The 15,717-nt window shown below is 45.3% G+C and overlaps 1 protein-coding gene and 1 long non-coding RNA gene across 5 annotated transcripts in view; both read right to left on the bottom strand.

Annotated features, from left to right (window-relative positions):
• Positions 1-326: 326 nt before the first annotated feature.
• Positions 327-2,451, bottom strand: LOC310686033. The gene is made up of 2 exons (XR_014515662.1): positions 1,190-2,451; positions 327-1,041 (listed from the first exon to the last, which is right to left on the bottom strand). It is a non-coding gene; the product is annotated as an uncharacterized lncRNA (long non-coding RNA).
• A 1,674-nt stretch (positions 2,452-4,125) lies between these two features.
• MMRN1 (multimerin 1) overlaps positions 4,126-15,717 on the bottom strand; it is a 68,087-nt gene continuing 56,495 nt past the window's right edge. For 2 of the 4 annotated variants that reach the window (XR_014515530.1, XR_014515531.1), the window contains exons 7-9: positions 8,941-9,090; positions 4,331-5,388; positions 4,126-4,285 (exon numbers count right to left, since the gene is read on the bottom strand). Coding sequence is in view for 2 of the 4 variants with exons in the window: in XM_083458600.1 (XP_083314726.1) it covers positions 4,967-5,388; positions 8,941-9,090 (572 nt within the window). In the remaining 2 variants the exon portion in view is untranslated. Of the gene's footprint in view, positions 5,389-8,940; positions 9,091-15,717 lie in introns of all 4 variants that reach the window. The other 2 variants (XM_083458600.1, XM_083458601.1) reach the window with 1 other exon arrangement.

Genomic DNA, 15,717 nt, shown 5'->3' with positions numbered 1-15,717 from the left:
ATGCTAAGGTTTATCCAGCTGCCACAGAGACAGCATTACTAATGCATCTCTATGCACCTGATGATGTGTGCTGCAATAGGGCTGTTTTAATGGGATTGCAATTGATGGGTGACACAGCAAGCTGGGCTTAGCTTACTGTTAGCGATTTACGATCTCCAATTAGTTCCTTCCGATAAGGGAACATCAGCAGACAAAAGAAGTTTCTCCTTTCAGTGTCTCTGCACTGCCAGCTGAAAATCAGCACAGAATTCAAGTCGAGATCAATTTGGGATCCAGCAATGCTGAAAGCATCTATAATTTGCTTAAGAACAACAGACACCATCCCAGTTATTTTATTTTTTATTAATGGAGTTTTATTAATGGAGTTATGTATTGTTGCAGAATCACCAATAGATGGCAGGGACCATATTAAACTATAGACTTATTCAGGCTGTGCTTATAAGTTTCTCCCACTGTTAAGACCGTGTTCATGGAAGACAATCTTACTTGGCTATGAGTGATTGCCAAAGAAGAGAAGAAGTATAAGCTTCTCATGTGCAGGGAACAGGAAATAACATAACATCTCCTGCTGGCCCCTCTTGTCGTTGTTGTTTAGTCATTTAGTCGTGTCCGACTCTTCATGACCCCATGCACCAGAGCACGCCAGGCACTCCTGTCTTCCACTGCCTCCTGCAGTTTGGTCAAACTCATATTAGTAGCTTTGAGAACACTGTCCAACCATCCCGTCCTCTGTTGTCCCCTTCTCCTTGTGCCCTCAATCTTTCCCAACATCAGGGTCTTTTCCAGGGAGTCTTCTCTTCTCATGAGGTGGCCAAAGTATTGGAGCCTCAGCTTCAGAATCTGTCCTTCCAGTGAGCACTCAGGGCTGATTTCCTTCAGAATGGATAGGTTTGATCTTCTTGCAGTCCATGGGACTCTCAAGAGTCTCCTCCAGCACCATAATTCAAAAGCATCAATTCTTTGGCGATCAGCTTTCTTTATGGTTCAGCTCTCACTTCCATATATCACTACTGGGAAAACCATAGCTTTAACTATATGGACCTTTTACAGATAGGTGTTGGTCTGCCATAGTCAAAATAAAAAAAATCCTTCCAGTAGCACCTTAAAGACCAACTAAGTTAGTTCTTGATATGAGCTTTCGTGTGCATGCACACTTCTTCAGATACACTTCTTCAGTGTATATATGGACCTTTGTTGGCAAGGTGATGTCTCTGCTTTTTAAGATGCTGCCTAGGTTTGTCATTGCTTTTCTTCCAAGAAGAAGGTGTCTTTTAACTTTGTGACTGCTGTTACCATCTGCCGTGATAATGGAGCCCAAGAAAGTAAAATCTCTCACTGCCTCCATTTCTTCCCCTTCTATTTTCCAGGGGGTGATGGGACCTCTTACCTATATCTAACTGCATGTTAGCAGAGACATCTGCAAAGGGGATGTTGTGGTCATGTACTGGCTGGATGCAGAGGACTGGTGGGAGGCACCAGCTGGGGAACCCCCAAGGGAAGAAGGCGATGTGCGGTCAGAGGGGGGAGATGGAACAGACTGGGAGGAGGAGTTGAAGACGTAACATTTGTTAATAGGTGGTGGAGGAGGAGCCAGAAGCCAATTTGCTCAATATTCATTTTTGGGGGGATGCCTTAATTTGAAGGGGCCATTAATTAATGCTGGGGACCTGGAGGTGTCCACAAATTGTGCTTGCTGTGTGTTATGTACACAAAGCGACATGACAAAGACTGCAGATGTGGTGTTTTTTTGGTTTTGTTAATTCTTGTTTATTCCAAAAGAAGAAGAATAATAAAAAGATGTGTCCAACAGAACTCTCAAAAGACTTGCATCGCTCTTAGAAACATTATGCTGTCTTAATAGCCATCTGTTAAATTATTACTCGTAACCAACAAGCTTCAAGAGGACAACTATGGAGAAGTGTGTATAGGAGTTATTTTTTCAATAAGCAAATTGGGTGTGGTTTTCATTATAGGTATACTCTCAGTAAATGCGTTTATTTGAAAGGGTTATAGGTCATAGGTCTGCTCTGGGGAAACGAAATTTGTTGGTATCAGGGAGGAAAATATACAACAAGAGAGCCTTATCAAGAAATGGACTTTAGAAGAAAACAATTAGCAACTCTGAAGATGGAGACCTGGCTTGAAGGATTAAGCAGGGAGGGCAGGAAGGGCAGTGAAAGTCATATTTAAAGAGAGAGACGCAGTCTCTGGTGGGTCATTTGAATTTCATCCGCAGAGTAATTTCCACGCTATTTAGCCCTATCCATGGCAGGAATAAAGAGGGCTAAACAGGTTATTAAACTGACAAAGTCATACAAGGGGTGGGGAGGGATTTAGCCATGTGGGCACGACATTTGATAAAATTCAATGATACGCTAGGATAGGTTAGTGACAAATGGGGGATTTTAAGTATTTACAGAAAGATAAGGTGCAGCTGATGAAAGAAATGGTTGGAAGTGAGACCTCGTCGAAACGTCGCCTAGACACCCCAACTCTTACACGGGAAGACACCCGAAGACACCAAAACCTGCATTCCTGTACCCGTGAAAATCTACGAAAGCATATATATATATATATATATATTCAGAGTTCATGGTGTGTTGGAGATTACTTTTATAAACAGAAGACAGGATTAAAAAAGCAAAGCATGAGCTGAGCCAGTGTTATTCTCAACAGCAGTTGTAAATAATATACAGTTCCTTTGCCGCAGTCTCCCACCCATTTTTTTTTTTGCCAAACATTTTAGGCATCATGGATTCATTATCAGAGAATATGACCCAGCAGGAAGTGAGGGGGGAATGAATGTGTTAACCCCTTAATTGGTGCTACTAATTGTCTAATTTACGAGCCGCAGATTAAATATATGGATTGTTGATCAGGTTTTCATCAAAGCTCTCCCCTGTGAGTGGTGTACTGTGTAAACCATATAACGCCCTTGAATTAGGATATATATATATATATATATATATATATATATATATATATATCTCCCCACCTCAACAATTATTGCTGCTATTTTTAAAGCAAGAGAAACTACCATCAGGGCCGGCCCTACCATTCGGCAGAAGGAGGTGTACCCCTCAAGAAAGAGGTGCTGGGCAGGCGGCATGGGATGACACTATTCCATCACTAGTGTTAAGGTTCAAGTGGCAGCCCAGCTGGTTTCTGCACATGGACCAGGGAGTGGGCACTCTCTTGTCTCAGGCACCAAAATGTCTTGGCCTGGCCCTGACTACTTCCATTCAGTTGTCTCATAGCATCACATTTCTTTTTGTGCTCTGATTGATTTCTTAATCTGTTCAGTGTGCACCGCACAATTTATTAAAAACTTATAGGACGTTCGCAATTACAGAGAATTTACACTTCCTGGAATTCTGCTGTTTAGATGGAATCTTTTCAAAGTAAAATGTGAATACCTTACATGTCTGACCAGCTACAAATTTGGGTATGAACAAAGAAAAATGAAAGGGTAGTGGTGAGACTAAACAGAAGCCAATTGAGTATATATGCAGGCATGGTTTTATTTGGCCTATGTGCACATTGCTTCTTCAACTAAGTATTGTATGTAACTAAATGAAGAGTGAAACCTAATGATATCTGGCCATTTTGGACCCGGGATTCCAAAGCTTAGGTGCTTCCTAAGCACGCCCCTTTCACAGAAGTGGACCCATTGGGTTGGGAAAATCTCCCAGTGATGCAGTCTCATTCTGCTGGTCTGTTTATGTAACCATTCCAATGACAAAGGTGGTGCCCTTCCCAGCTCGATGGCACCCGCCATCCCAACAGCTTCCTCCCAAAATAGAAAATGGTGCCGTCATGATCTGCCTAGTACATGAGCAAATGGCTATGCCAGGACAGGGTGGACAGAAGGAATCTACTGAGTGATTTGCAGTAGGCACTACATGTGTTTTGGAATCTCAGTAGCTTGACAAGAGCAACAACAAAAAAGCTTTCCACACGCTGAAGTGAAAGGCTGAACTGAAGGAAAATGGGAGGGAATCCAGGAATGAATCCTTGTGTGACAGGGCAGTAAGCTCAGTTCCAGAGTGAAGCATGCATTCAGAGGTCCCTAAAAACTTAGTGTATGTCTTAAGTTGTGGGTGAACATATCAGACGACACAGCGATTCTTCAAACAGCTCTTCTTTATTCAGAGGCCAGACAGAAACTGAACTGAAGAGCTCAGTCAGCCTGCTTATATAGAGCTCCAGAACAATGTAACTGTTGCAACTTTCTAAAACTATCCAATCACTGAACATCACTTTCAATCCTTCATTTGCATACAAACTATCCAATCACTGAACGTCACTTTCGATCCTTTATTTGCATAACTATCTACAGTATCCCCCTGCTGGCCCAGGGTGAGAATTTCAGTACATAACATGTCTGCCCCCACCCTGAGCCACTATTGTACAACTGGCTGGTGGACCATAAAAGCAAGGCTTAAGTTTTACCCACTGGTGGCCTGCGTCACATGAATCTTGAAAGGAACTGAAATCAAATTCACTTAAACAATGGTGATAACATGCATAACTTCTTGTACATTTCTTTTATACTGGTGCAAAATAGCTGCATAAAAATAATGGACATACTGAAGACATTCAGCTGATGGGGTGCCTAGAACTATGGGAGACCTATTTACAAATACTTCCATTTTGCCAATCAAAGGTGCAATGGGACAGCTGGCCGTTTTCAAAATTTGACATTCAGGTAACTCCTATCTAATGAGATGGGCCTCATCACCTATTTTCCACAAGGCCTCCCCTGCTTTTAACATCTGTGTGGCAGGCAGAATGTTGCTTCCTACAGCACGAAGATGCTGATTTGGGAAAGAGGTTTCATGCCTCGTTTCTGCCTATCATGCAGCTGTTAAAAGAAAAGATGGCAGCCTCAAACAAGAGTTAATTTTATTAGAAGCAAAGGAGAAGAGTTTCCATTGTGGGTGACCGCTTTTCTATAGAATGGAATTTATGTGCGGTACAATATGTAGCCAGTAAATGTAGTGACAGGTGGGTATTTGGCTGGGATAGAGCCTGTTGCCAGCCTGAGCCAGACTTCTTGCCCGTAGTTCAGTTCCAGTAAGGCATCTCCTGTAACCACTCTCTCCAGGTATTTGTTCTCCTTTGTGTTTTCAGACCGAAAGCCCAGCTTGTCTATTCCGTCGACCACTAGGTAGCCTGAGAGAAGCGGGCTGTTTGATTCAATGGTGTATTCGAAGACATAAATGCCAAGGTATGGCACACGGAACCGTCCATTTGCTGGGACATAGGAAGACCCATAGTTGACATCCAGATTGTTAAATCGAATAGGGCCAGGAGTATTCATTCCGTAGGTGTGCGAAGCAAAAAAGGCCACCATTGGTGCATATCTGTAAGATCCTTTTGTAAAATCTGCAAGGGGGGGGGGGGGACAAACATAATGCAAAGATAAGCACATTTGCTAGAACCATTGAGTGAAGCTAGATGTTATGGCAATCATGGGTCTGCTATTGAAACTGCCGGACAAATGAGTATTTCTTTCCATCTTCCCTATAACATCCAATGAAACTCAGAAATGAAGGTTGAGGAGACCTCGAAGTTGCAATATCCTAAAATCTCCTCTGACCCTAGCCAGCATAGCTAATGGTTAATAATTATAAAAATTTATTCCTTATATGCCTCATGTCTGACTGGGTTGACCTAGCCACTCTGGGCAGCTTCCAAGAAATGATAAAAACCACAATAAAACATCAAACATTATAATCTCCCCTGAGCAGGGCTGCCTTCAGATGTCTTCTAAAAGTTAGATAGTTGTTTATTTCCTTGACATCTGTTGGGAGGGCGTTCCACAGGGCGGGCGCCACCACTGAGAAGGCCCTCTGCCTGGTTCCCTGTAACCTCACTTCTCGCAGTGAGGGAACTGCCAGAAGGCCCTTGGTGCTGGACCTCAGTGTCCGAGCTGAGTGATGGGGATGGAGACGGCCCTTCAGGTATACAGGGCCGAAGCCATTTAGGGGTTTAAAGGTCACAACCACTTATCCTTGGTTTAGCTGTTTTATGCCTGAGGAAGAGTTATAAGACTTGAAATACATTGGGCTGATAAGACACCTTCTCCCTCCTCTACCTCACTGTGAACTCCGTCCTGCTGCCTGCCCCACAGCAGCCAATAGTACAAAGCAAGAAGGTGAGGAAACCAGCACAATGCTGTCATGTTACGGAGCGAGTGTAAGTACAGGCGAGCAGGAAGATCTACACGTAGGGCTGCTATTTTCGACGTTCACCCCACGTCTGCCATAACATCCAGATCTGCCTTTTGTTGTTTTCTCCTCAAGCGGAATTGCCTATTTAAATGGGATCAACTCTGTATTGCAGACACAGGGGTGGTTGTAAACTTTCCCCCCAGGCCTCCTGTCAAGTTCTCAAGAAGCTAAAGAAGAAAAGCGGAATGAATTCTTAAGTACTGTATAGAAAGCAATTTTCTCCACAATTAGCGTCAAACGCACCAATAGGGGAAAAAAATGCTTCTTTTTTTCGGAAACAGCAAGGAAATTTCAGTCTTGACTGTGCTGCATTATTAAGAAGAAAAGCTTTCATGCCATTCTCTTCCCCCCCAATGGCTGTGTCACAGATTTTTGCAAATGTAACATGCTTGCATATGCCCAAAATTTTGCTCACAAGCAAAGATTGGAGAGATTTGGAAGCTTAATAATAATAATAATAATAATAAATGGGGAAATAAAAATGTCCTTTGTTTCGTTTCCTTCAGCCGTGGCATATAAACCAATGCCTGCACCACTGTAAAAAAAAATGATTGAGAAACGACAAAATTGTGGCTGAGAGAGGCATAAAACACAGATTTCATGTATTCCGAATGCAAATCTCAGCTTGCTCATTTTTATAGCAAGCGTCACTGTGATGGCTCAACTGAAGATTTGTGGCCGAGCAGAGTCTATATTGGTGTAAGAGCTCAAACCCAGACACAAATTCCTCCCACATTACAGTGGTACCTCTGGCTAAGAACTTCCGGAGGTCCGTTCTTAACCTGAAACTGTTCTTAACCTGAGGTACCACTTTAGCTAATGGGGCCTCCTCCTGCTGCTGTGCCGCTGCCGCTTCATGATTTCTGTTCTCATCCTGAAGTAAAGTTCTTAACCCGAGGTATTATTTCTGAGTTAGCGGAGTCTGTAACCTGAAGCTTCTCTAACCTGAAACGTCTGTAACCCGAGGTACCACTGTATTATTTTTGTTACAAATGTTGTAACTCACTTAAGGGACATTTCATAAATCACTTTGGGAGGGAGACATCTAATAAATTTGAGGTGAATGCCTAAAATGGAAGATGTGACTGTGATCAAACACAAGGTATCCCCACACTGTTGGAATAGATGACCGCCATGGTTCCTTCCAACTCTACAATTCTATGATTCTACCCCCATCCCCAATGACTGCCCTGGGCAGCTGAGTCTGGGAGCTCCTCTTCTAATTTCCCAGAATGCCCCAGAATGATGCTTCATTGGAGTTACGGTGGGAAATGAAAAATGGTGGATCTATCGGAGGGCTGATGCCACTGACTGCTGCTTCTGCATTCAGGGACGTTTGCCAGGGTTGCCAAGTGATGAAGGAGGGACCCACCTTGGAACTGACCCTGTCCTCATGAGACTCCCTGTGGCTCCCTATTGGGTGTCTGCTCCGAGTTGTTGCTTGCACACTGTGCAAAATGGTCCAAAGGAGCTGAGCAGGAGTGCCAGCATGGCCCCACGACCCTGGGTGTCCAGGGACGTGTGTGCCATTGAGTGTGCATGGCTCTGGGCCGAAATTTGTGGGTGCCTGGCCCCTTCGTGGGGAATTTTGTGGGTACTTGGGCACCCAGCACCCCAGGGAGCCGGCACCTATGGTGCTGAGAACATGTAACAAGCAACATGGTGAAATGATTATATTTGTCTAATCCTCTTTTAAAGCCATCCAAGATGCTGGCCATCACTGCCTTCTGTCGGAGCGTGTTCCATAGCTATGTGCTGCACGAAGAAGGCATGAGTCTTTTTCAGAGATCCCTTTTATGCAGATGGAGCCTGAAATATACTCAAAGTCGAGAGTGGATTTCATGCTCTTTATTCAGCTCATAGTGGTGAGGAGGAATGGGAGTTCCCCCAGAATGTCTGCCTTATATACATTATTTACAGAGTAGGCCCCACGTGATTGGCTAATTCCGGGATTCTCCTGTAGGCCAATCAGGTTGTGGATTCCCTTCCACCTGGAGCTGGATTGGGTGGCTCCAATCAGACTGCTGCATTCTGGATCCTATTGTTCTAGGACCAATCAGACTGCTGCATTCTGAATCCTATTGAACTCAGTACATAACAGAGCCAACATGCATCTCATTGTACATAAACTAGTGCGATTCACACCCTTTCCTGAACTCATGAAGAACCACAGGCAAGAGGCACCAATTCCATTTTCTCCCCTCCTGAGGGAATGTGAGAAAGGAACTTCTGCGGCACACACAGACCTCGAATGTCCGTTGCCTTTATTTATTTATTTATTTATATTTTGAAATGGAAGGCGCAGCCTTAGTCAAACGCGTAATTTCCCAATAATGCAATTTCACAGCCTCTGTAACAAAAAAATTGCCAGCTTGCTCTGGCCTATTTATGATAGCGCTGCTCGGCTGACAACCATCTTGTTCAATCCCTCCATAGAGCTGCTTGCTATTATTATTATTTTTATGGACAGGCTTGTGAAAGAAATCAAATTTTATACTTTGTGATGTGGGACGCATCAAAACGGGGGGATTGCGGACTCTCATCATGAACCGAGTGCTTTAAAGGAGAGAGAGAAAGCCATGACTCTGCCACTGGGGAGCTTTTGTCGAGAGGAACTAGGAGAGAGAACTTGGGTCTTGTAATCTCTGATCTATAGCAGAAGAGGCACAGGCAAAGGGATGGCTTAGGTCATACTTATACTCGCCTATACTTGTAGGAGCGTTTTCCGCCACCATCTTCGTGCTGCAGTTGGCTCCTCCGAAAGGATAGCGGCAAGCGCAGACAAAGCTCTTCCTCTCATTGACACAGGTCCCCCCATTTTGGCACGGGGAGCTGCTGCAGCTCAGATAATCACCTGCATTGAATGGGAGAGAAGGACATGAAGGCACAGAAGCAAGGAGCTTTCGGGGAAGGCTTTGCAAAGACTTCCAGATTGTAGCTTCCTACCCCAACTCTTCCCTAGCTGTATCTGAATCTCAAGTTAGAGGCGATATGGGGAGAAAGACAACCGCCATTGTTTATTTGCATATAAATTACACCATTTCCCAGGATTGTGTGGTAGTGGTGTTTTTGCTTAATATTATTTGCCACTGGGGAATTTAGTCAGACACTGCTTGCTGCCATTGACTGGGTCTCGACTGGCTAATTGCTCCTCATTTCTGCCAACCCAAGGCATGAGGGAAGCGCTCAGTCCCAGCCTCCATGTCCAAACATACTGTCAAATAGTATTTTATCCCTCATTTATATGCTACTTAGCGCTTTACAATCCTGCTCCCATTTTACAGATGGGGACCTCCCTTTGAGTCGCTTGCCCCAGGCTATGCAATTATCCTAGGGCAGAGCTGGAAGCATCTTGAAATTAAAGACTGGGCAAAGGCTCTACCAGTCATAATATGCCATGTGAGGTGGGCATCTGTGCATACAGAAACCTGAATCATACCATTTGTGTACTTCAGCAGAAGGAGGCTCTTAACACAAGCAGGTGTCTGTGTAGAGCAGTGGTGGCCAAACTTGGCCCTTCAGTGGTTTTTGGACTACAATCCCCATCATCCCTGACCACTGGTCCTGTTAGCTAGGGATGATGGGAATTGTATTCCAAAAACAGCTGAAGGGCCAAGTTTGGCCACCATTGGTGTAGAGATAATGCATTATAGACATGGCAGAGGTAAGTGTGCCTGTCCCTCTGCCACCTTACAAACTAGCAAGTACTAAAGAGCTCCTCTACACAGGCGACCCACCCTGTTTTGCCACCTGAGGAGAAAAAAGGAATGTACCGCTTCCTGCCCCCACACTGCTGCCCTCCACTTCCTCTGCATGCCAGAACATACACATGCTTGCCAAACTCGGTGAGATTTCCACAAGACTTTGATGCTCACCTCTTTGCCCCAGGAGTGGGGAAGACGAGTGGCAACATAGTGCGTTGGAATGTCCCCTCCCCATCACTGTGGGGTGGGGAAGACAACGCCACACACTGGAACGCTTCCAGTGAGAGGGGGCATTCTGCTGGTGGCAGAAGCGGTGGGGCAGGTGGACCACCATCTCTTGCGCTTCTGCCGCCTGAGGCAGCTACCTCACCCTACTTCAAAGGCCGGCTGGCTCTGCTTCTATCTGTAGGCCAGGTGTGGGAAATCTTCCATATGTTGGTGAACTACAACTCCCATCATCCTTGGACGTTGGTCATGTTTGCAGGGTCCGATGGGGGTTGCAGTTCATCAGGATCTGCAGGGCCAAAGATTTATCCCACCTGCCATAGACTGAAGAGGTAAGGTAAAGGTAAAGGGACCACTGACCATTAGGTCCAGTCGTGGCTGACTCTGGGGTTGCGGTGCTCATCTCACTTTATTGACCAAGGGAGCCGGCGTACAGCTTCCGGGTCATGTGCCCAGCATGACTATGCCGCTTCTGGCAAACCAGAGCAGCACACGAAAATGCCGTTTACCTTCCCGCTGGAGTGGTACCTATTTATCTACTTGCACTTTGACGTTCTTCTGAACTGCTAGTTTGGCAGGAGCAGGGACCGAGCAATGGAAGCTCACCCCGTCGCAGGTATTCAAACCGCCGACCTTCTGATTGACAAGTCCTAGGCTCTGTGGTTTAACCCACAGTGCCACCCGCATCCCTACAGACTGAAGAGGTACAATCACAGTAAAACTTGATTATCGCTTGAATTCTATGCCATGGATAAACCGGGCTGAAGTGTGATGGACAATTCCCCTTTCCCCTTGAACTGTCCACTGTAAATCACAGCTCTCTGTCATCTGGGGATTAGACAAATTGAATTGCCGGAGACTATTCAACAATTCCAGCTCTTAAGAGTCCTACGCAGTGACAATAGGGGTATGCACATTCTTGCGATGAGATTGCCAAGTGGGCCGGCCTCTGAAACCTGAAGGAAAGAAAGCCCAGGAACGCTCAAGAAGCAGGCTAGGTGTGGGGTGATGAAAAGGGTGTTTCAGAATAAGCACTGATTGCCGGCAGATGTGTGGAATTGCCTCTTTTCACAGGCACTTCATCGGCACTCTGAGCTATCTTTAATTTCCAGCCCAGTCATTTCAGATGCCATGGCGCTCCTCGGTCGCAGCACTTCGACGGTGATGGATTTGAGCTTGCCAGGCTGAATGCAAAGCTTTGTGCGCTTTGTGCAAAGTGGGGGAGACCTCCCCCCCACAACACACTGCTCCTGGGGGTAGACAGATGAGGTTTATGGACTGCAACACGCCAAGGAGTTTCTGTCCGACTTAAGTAATTATTTTCTCTCGCCGCTTTTCCCCCCGCGAACACATTGCATCTCATCTATCACAACAATAAGGCTCAGGATAAAGCAATGTAGGAGTGCAGTTCGAGTGCTAAGAGGAGAAGAGGAAAAGCTGCCTCACTTAGCTTCATATTTAGGGTTTGCCCAGAGATTAGAGGAAATCAACATACACACCAGGAGCTACTGCATATTCTCACTGTGGGGGCAAACCTAGGTTTGGACAGCATGGCTTCAGGCCACAGGTAAGGGTCACATAAATGGGAGATGCCTCATTTTAGCCTTGACCAAGCTTTTTCCTTCCAGATGTTTCAGATTACAGTGGTACCTCAGGTTAAGTACTTAATTCGTTCCGACAGTCTGTACTTAACCTGAAACTGTTTTTAACCTGAAGCACCACTTTAGCTAATGGGGCCTTCTGCCGCCGGAGCACGATTTCTGTTCTCATCCTGAACCAAAGTTCTTAACCTCAAGCACTATATCTGGGTTAGCGGAGTCTGTAACCTGACGTGTATGTAACCTGAAGCATATGTAACCTGAGGCACCACTGTACAACTCCCATCAACTCCAGCCAGCTGGGGTTGTGGCCCAAAACATCTGGAAGGAAAATGCTTGGTTAAGGCTGCCTGATAACAGCAGCAGCAGCAACAAAAATCCCATCACATTTATGTATTTATGACATGCATATACTGCCTTTTCCTCCAAGGAGTGCATGGTTCTTGCGCCCCTCGTTTTATCCTCACAACCACCCTATGAAGTAGGTTAGGCTGAGGAGCAGTGGCTGGGTTGGGCTGTCCTCACCCCACCGGCTGAAACTGTGGTCTCACAGGCCCTAGTGTGGCACTCTAACCACTACACAACAACATGGGGAAAGTGTAAGCTAAATTATATCTCCTTGACATCATTCTGAGTCCCTTCTTCAGCTTATCCCCACTACTGTGACCTGTAGGATAGTCTTCCCTTTGAAGGGCTGTCCAGCCCAAGTCTGGTGTAAAGAAGAAGTACCAAAAGAAAGAAGTGTGAGGACTTTAGAACTGCACTGAGCAGGCACATGAGCCCCCTAGCCACTCTCTTCCCCACTATGGAGATGTGCTGTATTTCTCTTTAAATGACAGCCATCATTTCTAAGTTTGTAGCTATGCCTATACAGAAATAACTTTCTAAATTGGCTCCCACGCACATAGATTAGCATACGCAAGTTTTATGTAAATATCCACCCTCTTCACCAGCGATGCATTTCCTATTTTGTTGTGATACATAAATGTGCATTCTAGTCTCCTGCAAGTGTATGCTAGCGCATGGATGAAGGAGTGGGGCAGGGACAGCATGGTAAGGTGTCCTCTCTCCTATGAAATAGCCCAATATTTAAATGGATATCCAGGAATAGATTTTCCCTATGTCCAGTGCCAGAGACATGGGAGGAGATGGTGTGCCAGTGGATGGTACAGCTTTCTCCTTCTTCTTTCCCCCCACTTACTTGAGCCGAAAGAAAGACTCACTGCTGATGCTCTGTGAGCTGAAACCTCAACGTCTGCGTCTCAGAAGGGCAATTTTCATTTCCTTTCCAGGGAATTTGTTGCCCCTACACCGAGTTAATTTGCCTTCTATTTTAATGTGGGTGGGGACAGAAAAGGAAAAGATAGACCACCCACTGGCCACCTTGACTAGCAATAAAAATCCCCCCCTACCACCTGAAGGGAATCACAATGTGCGCCCTATTTATTTTGAATTTTATTAGTGGGGTAATGATGTGATGATTGAATTGAATGGGGGTAGTTAATAAAGGGAAATTGATTTCAGATTGATTTCTGGATGATCTCGGTGATAAATTAATTGAGTAAGAACTTATTTGGGTGATTTTATTGGGGTGCAAATCAACTTAAAGATTTGAGGGGAGTGATTTGCATGGGTAAGTAATTGGCTTCCCTTCTGTGAAATTCAAATTCTGCTAATTATTTTCAAATTTGCATTTAGATGCATATAAATTAGCACATGCAAATTCTATGCAGATTGGTGGTCCTCTTTTACAGTGGTGCATATCCTCTTTTTCGGGCAGTATGTCAACTACCACCCTAGGCAGCGTCCTAAAGCCACACCCCTGGCACTTGCAACTTCCATATGATAAAGAGATGAAGATATGATGAAGATAAAGAGAAACCCAAAACAGTGATCTAGGTGTCTCTGTGGACAGAGATTTATTGTATACAATAATGAGCTTCTAGCTCAGTGGGGATTTGAACTCTGGTCTTCTAGGTCCTAGTCTGACACTCTAACCACTGTACCACACTAAGGTGAATTTCCTTTACATCATTTGAAGCCCTCTTTGGCCTATCCTCTCTAGTGTGATCATCTGTCCTGCTTTTCAGGGGGAGTGAGAAACCAAAAAAGCGGGTGAGGAACCATATCTCAAGACAGCCCAATGAAGATTGAGCATGCTCAGTAGCCATAGAATGCTACTGGCTTTGTGTGTGCATGTGTGTGTGTGTGTGTGTGTGTGTGTGTGAGAGAGAGAGAGAGAGAGAGAGAGAGAGAGAGAGAGAGAAATGGATGGGTTGGAACAGGAATGAAACAAAGTGTCTTGGACGTGGTTATTGTGGATTGACTGGAACACTGATCAGGAGGATTTCATACTGCAACATTTTGTTGCAGGTCCCACTTGTTCTACATACTAATATGGAGTTTATCCTCTACATAGAATCACAGAATTGTAGAGTTGGAAAGGACCTTCCAGTGGTTCTCAACCTGTGGGTCCCCAGATGTTGTTGGACTACAACTCCCATCACCCCTAGCTAGCAAGGCCAGAGCTCAGGGATGATGGGAGTTGTAGTCCAACAACATCTGGGGACCCACAGGTTGAGAACCGCTGAACCTCCTGCAATGTAGGGATATGCAGCTGTTTCATACGGGGATCGAACCTGCAACCTGCACCACGCTTTGAGCTATCCGGGCTCAAATGGTGCCATCCTCTTTAGTGGTGTGTGTAGCGGGAAACGGAAAGAGATGTGTGAGAGAGGACAAAAGTAATCCGAAAGGAGCTCAGACAACGTGGAATGTTGTCTGGTTATTGGGGGTAGAGTAGGGTTGCCATATTTCAAAAAGTAAAAAATTCAGACACAAAAGTCGAGCTTTTTGAGGGGATGTTGCAGGGGATGCTATGTGCATCGTGTGGCGATGCCTTGAGGCCGCCAGTGTGCCACATATCAGCTCTGTGTAAATAAAAGATCCACATTGCCTCTGTCTCAATAGTCTGTGAACCAATGTAATAATGATGGGAAGCTATTTCAATTTGTTTCAGGATGGCCGAACGGCTTATTTTTGTCCATCACCTAAGGGGACCTAAGGACTGAATGAGCAGGGATGGCATGTACTGCCCTCTCTCCCACTGACAAGAGTTCGGTTTGGGGAGGGCCCCTGGTACTGCAGCAATAAGAAGTTGCTGCTCTTGTAGCTACTCCATTTTTTCCGAGACAGAGTCAGTGCTTTCCCTCTGCGCTAAATTGCAAACAACAACAAAAACCCCTTTCATCTGTCTCCTGCCCTATTGCACTGAATATGCAAAGTTGAAGCATGGAGAGTCAAACTGAATTAGGGTAACGATCAATCTCTCGCAATTAAAACTCAGAGTGCAAAAGACGTTCACAAAGGCGCTTTGGCACCGAACAACAACAAAGCAACAGTGGACGCCTCGGTGTTTGGGACGCCACCGGATGCGGTTGGCATTTACAGCTAAACATTTTTGAGAGCCGGCGTGGCATATTGGGTAGCCTAGGACGGTGGGAGACCAGGGTTCGAATCGCAACTCAACCACGAAGCTCACTCGGCCAGGCCAGCCTAATCTACCTTACAGGGGTGTCATGGCAAGGATAAAATGGAGAGGAGGAGAACCATGTAGACTCTTTAGTGGAATAGTGAGGCGCAAATGTAAGAATGAATAAATATTTTGTGGCCTCCATTTCTCCCAGAAGGCTTGTTGGGTTTCTAGAGGCTCAGACTATGGGAGTAGAAGGGGGGAAGGTTTAGGGGTCAGAGCGGCAAGTGGTTTAGAAAGCCTGGAGACCAAAAAAAATTGGAAAAAGAAAACTCAAGCCTCTCCCTCGCACTGACCTCCAATTGCTCTTTCTCCCTATATGTCCACCTCTCCTTCTCTCAAAGAGAAATAGACTAACGCTGGAAGAAAATCTGTGAAAATGGGTTACCTTAGAGAAGAGAGAGAATGAAGATAGGCAATTA

The sequence above is a fragment of the Podarcis liolepis genome (assembly GCF_965112155.1).
Source record: "Podarcis liolepis genome assembly, chromosome: 9".
NCBI lineage: Eukaryota > Metazoa > Chordata > Lepidosauria > Squamata > Lacertidae > Podarcis > Podarcis liolepis.
The sequence above is the reverse complement of the archived record's forward strand: the minus strand, read 5'-3'. Positions and strand labels throughout refer to the sequence as shown.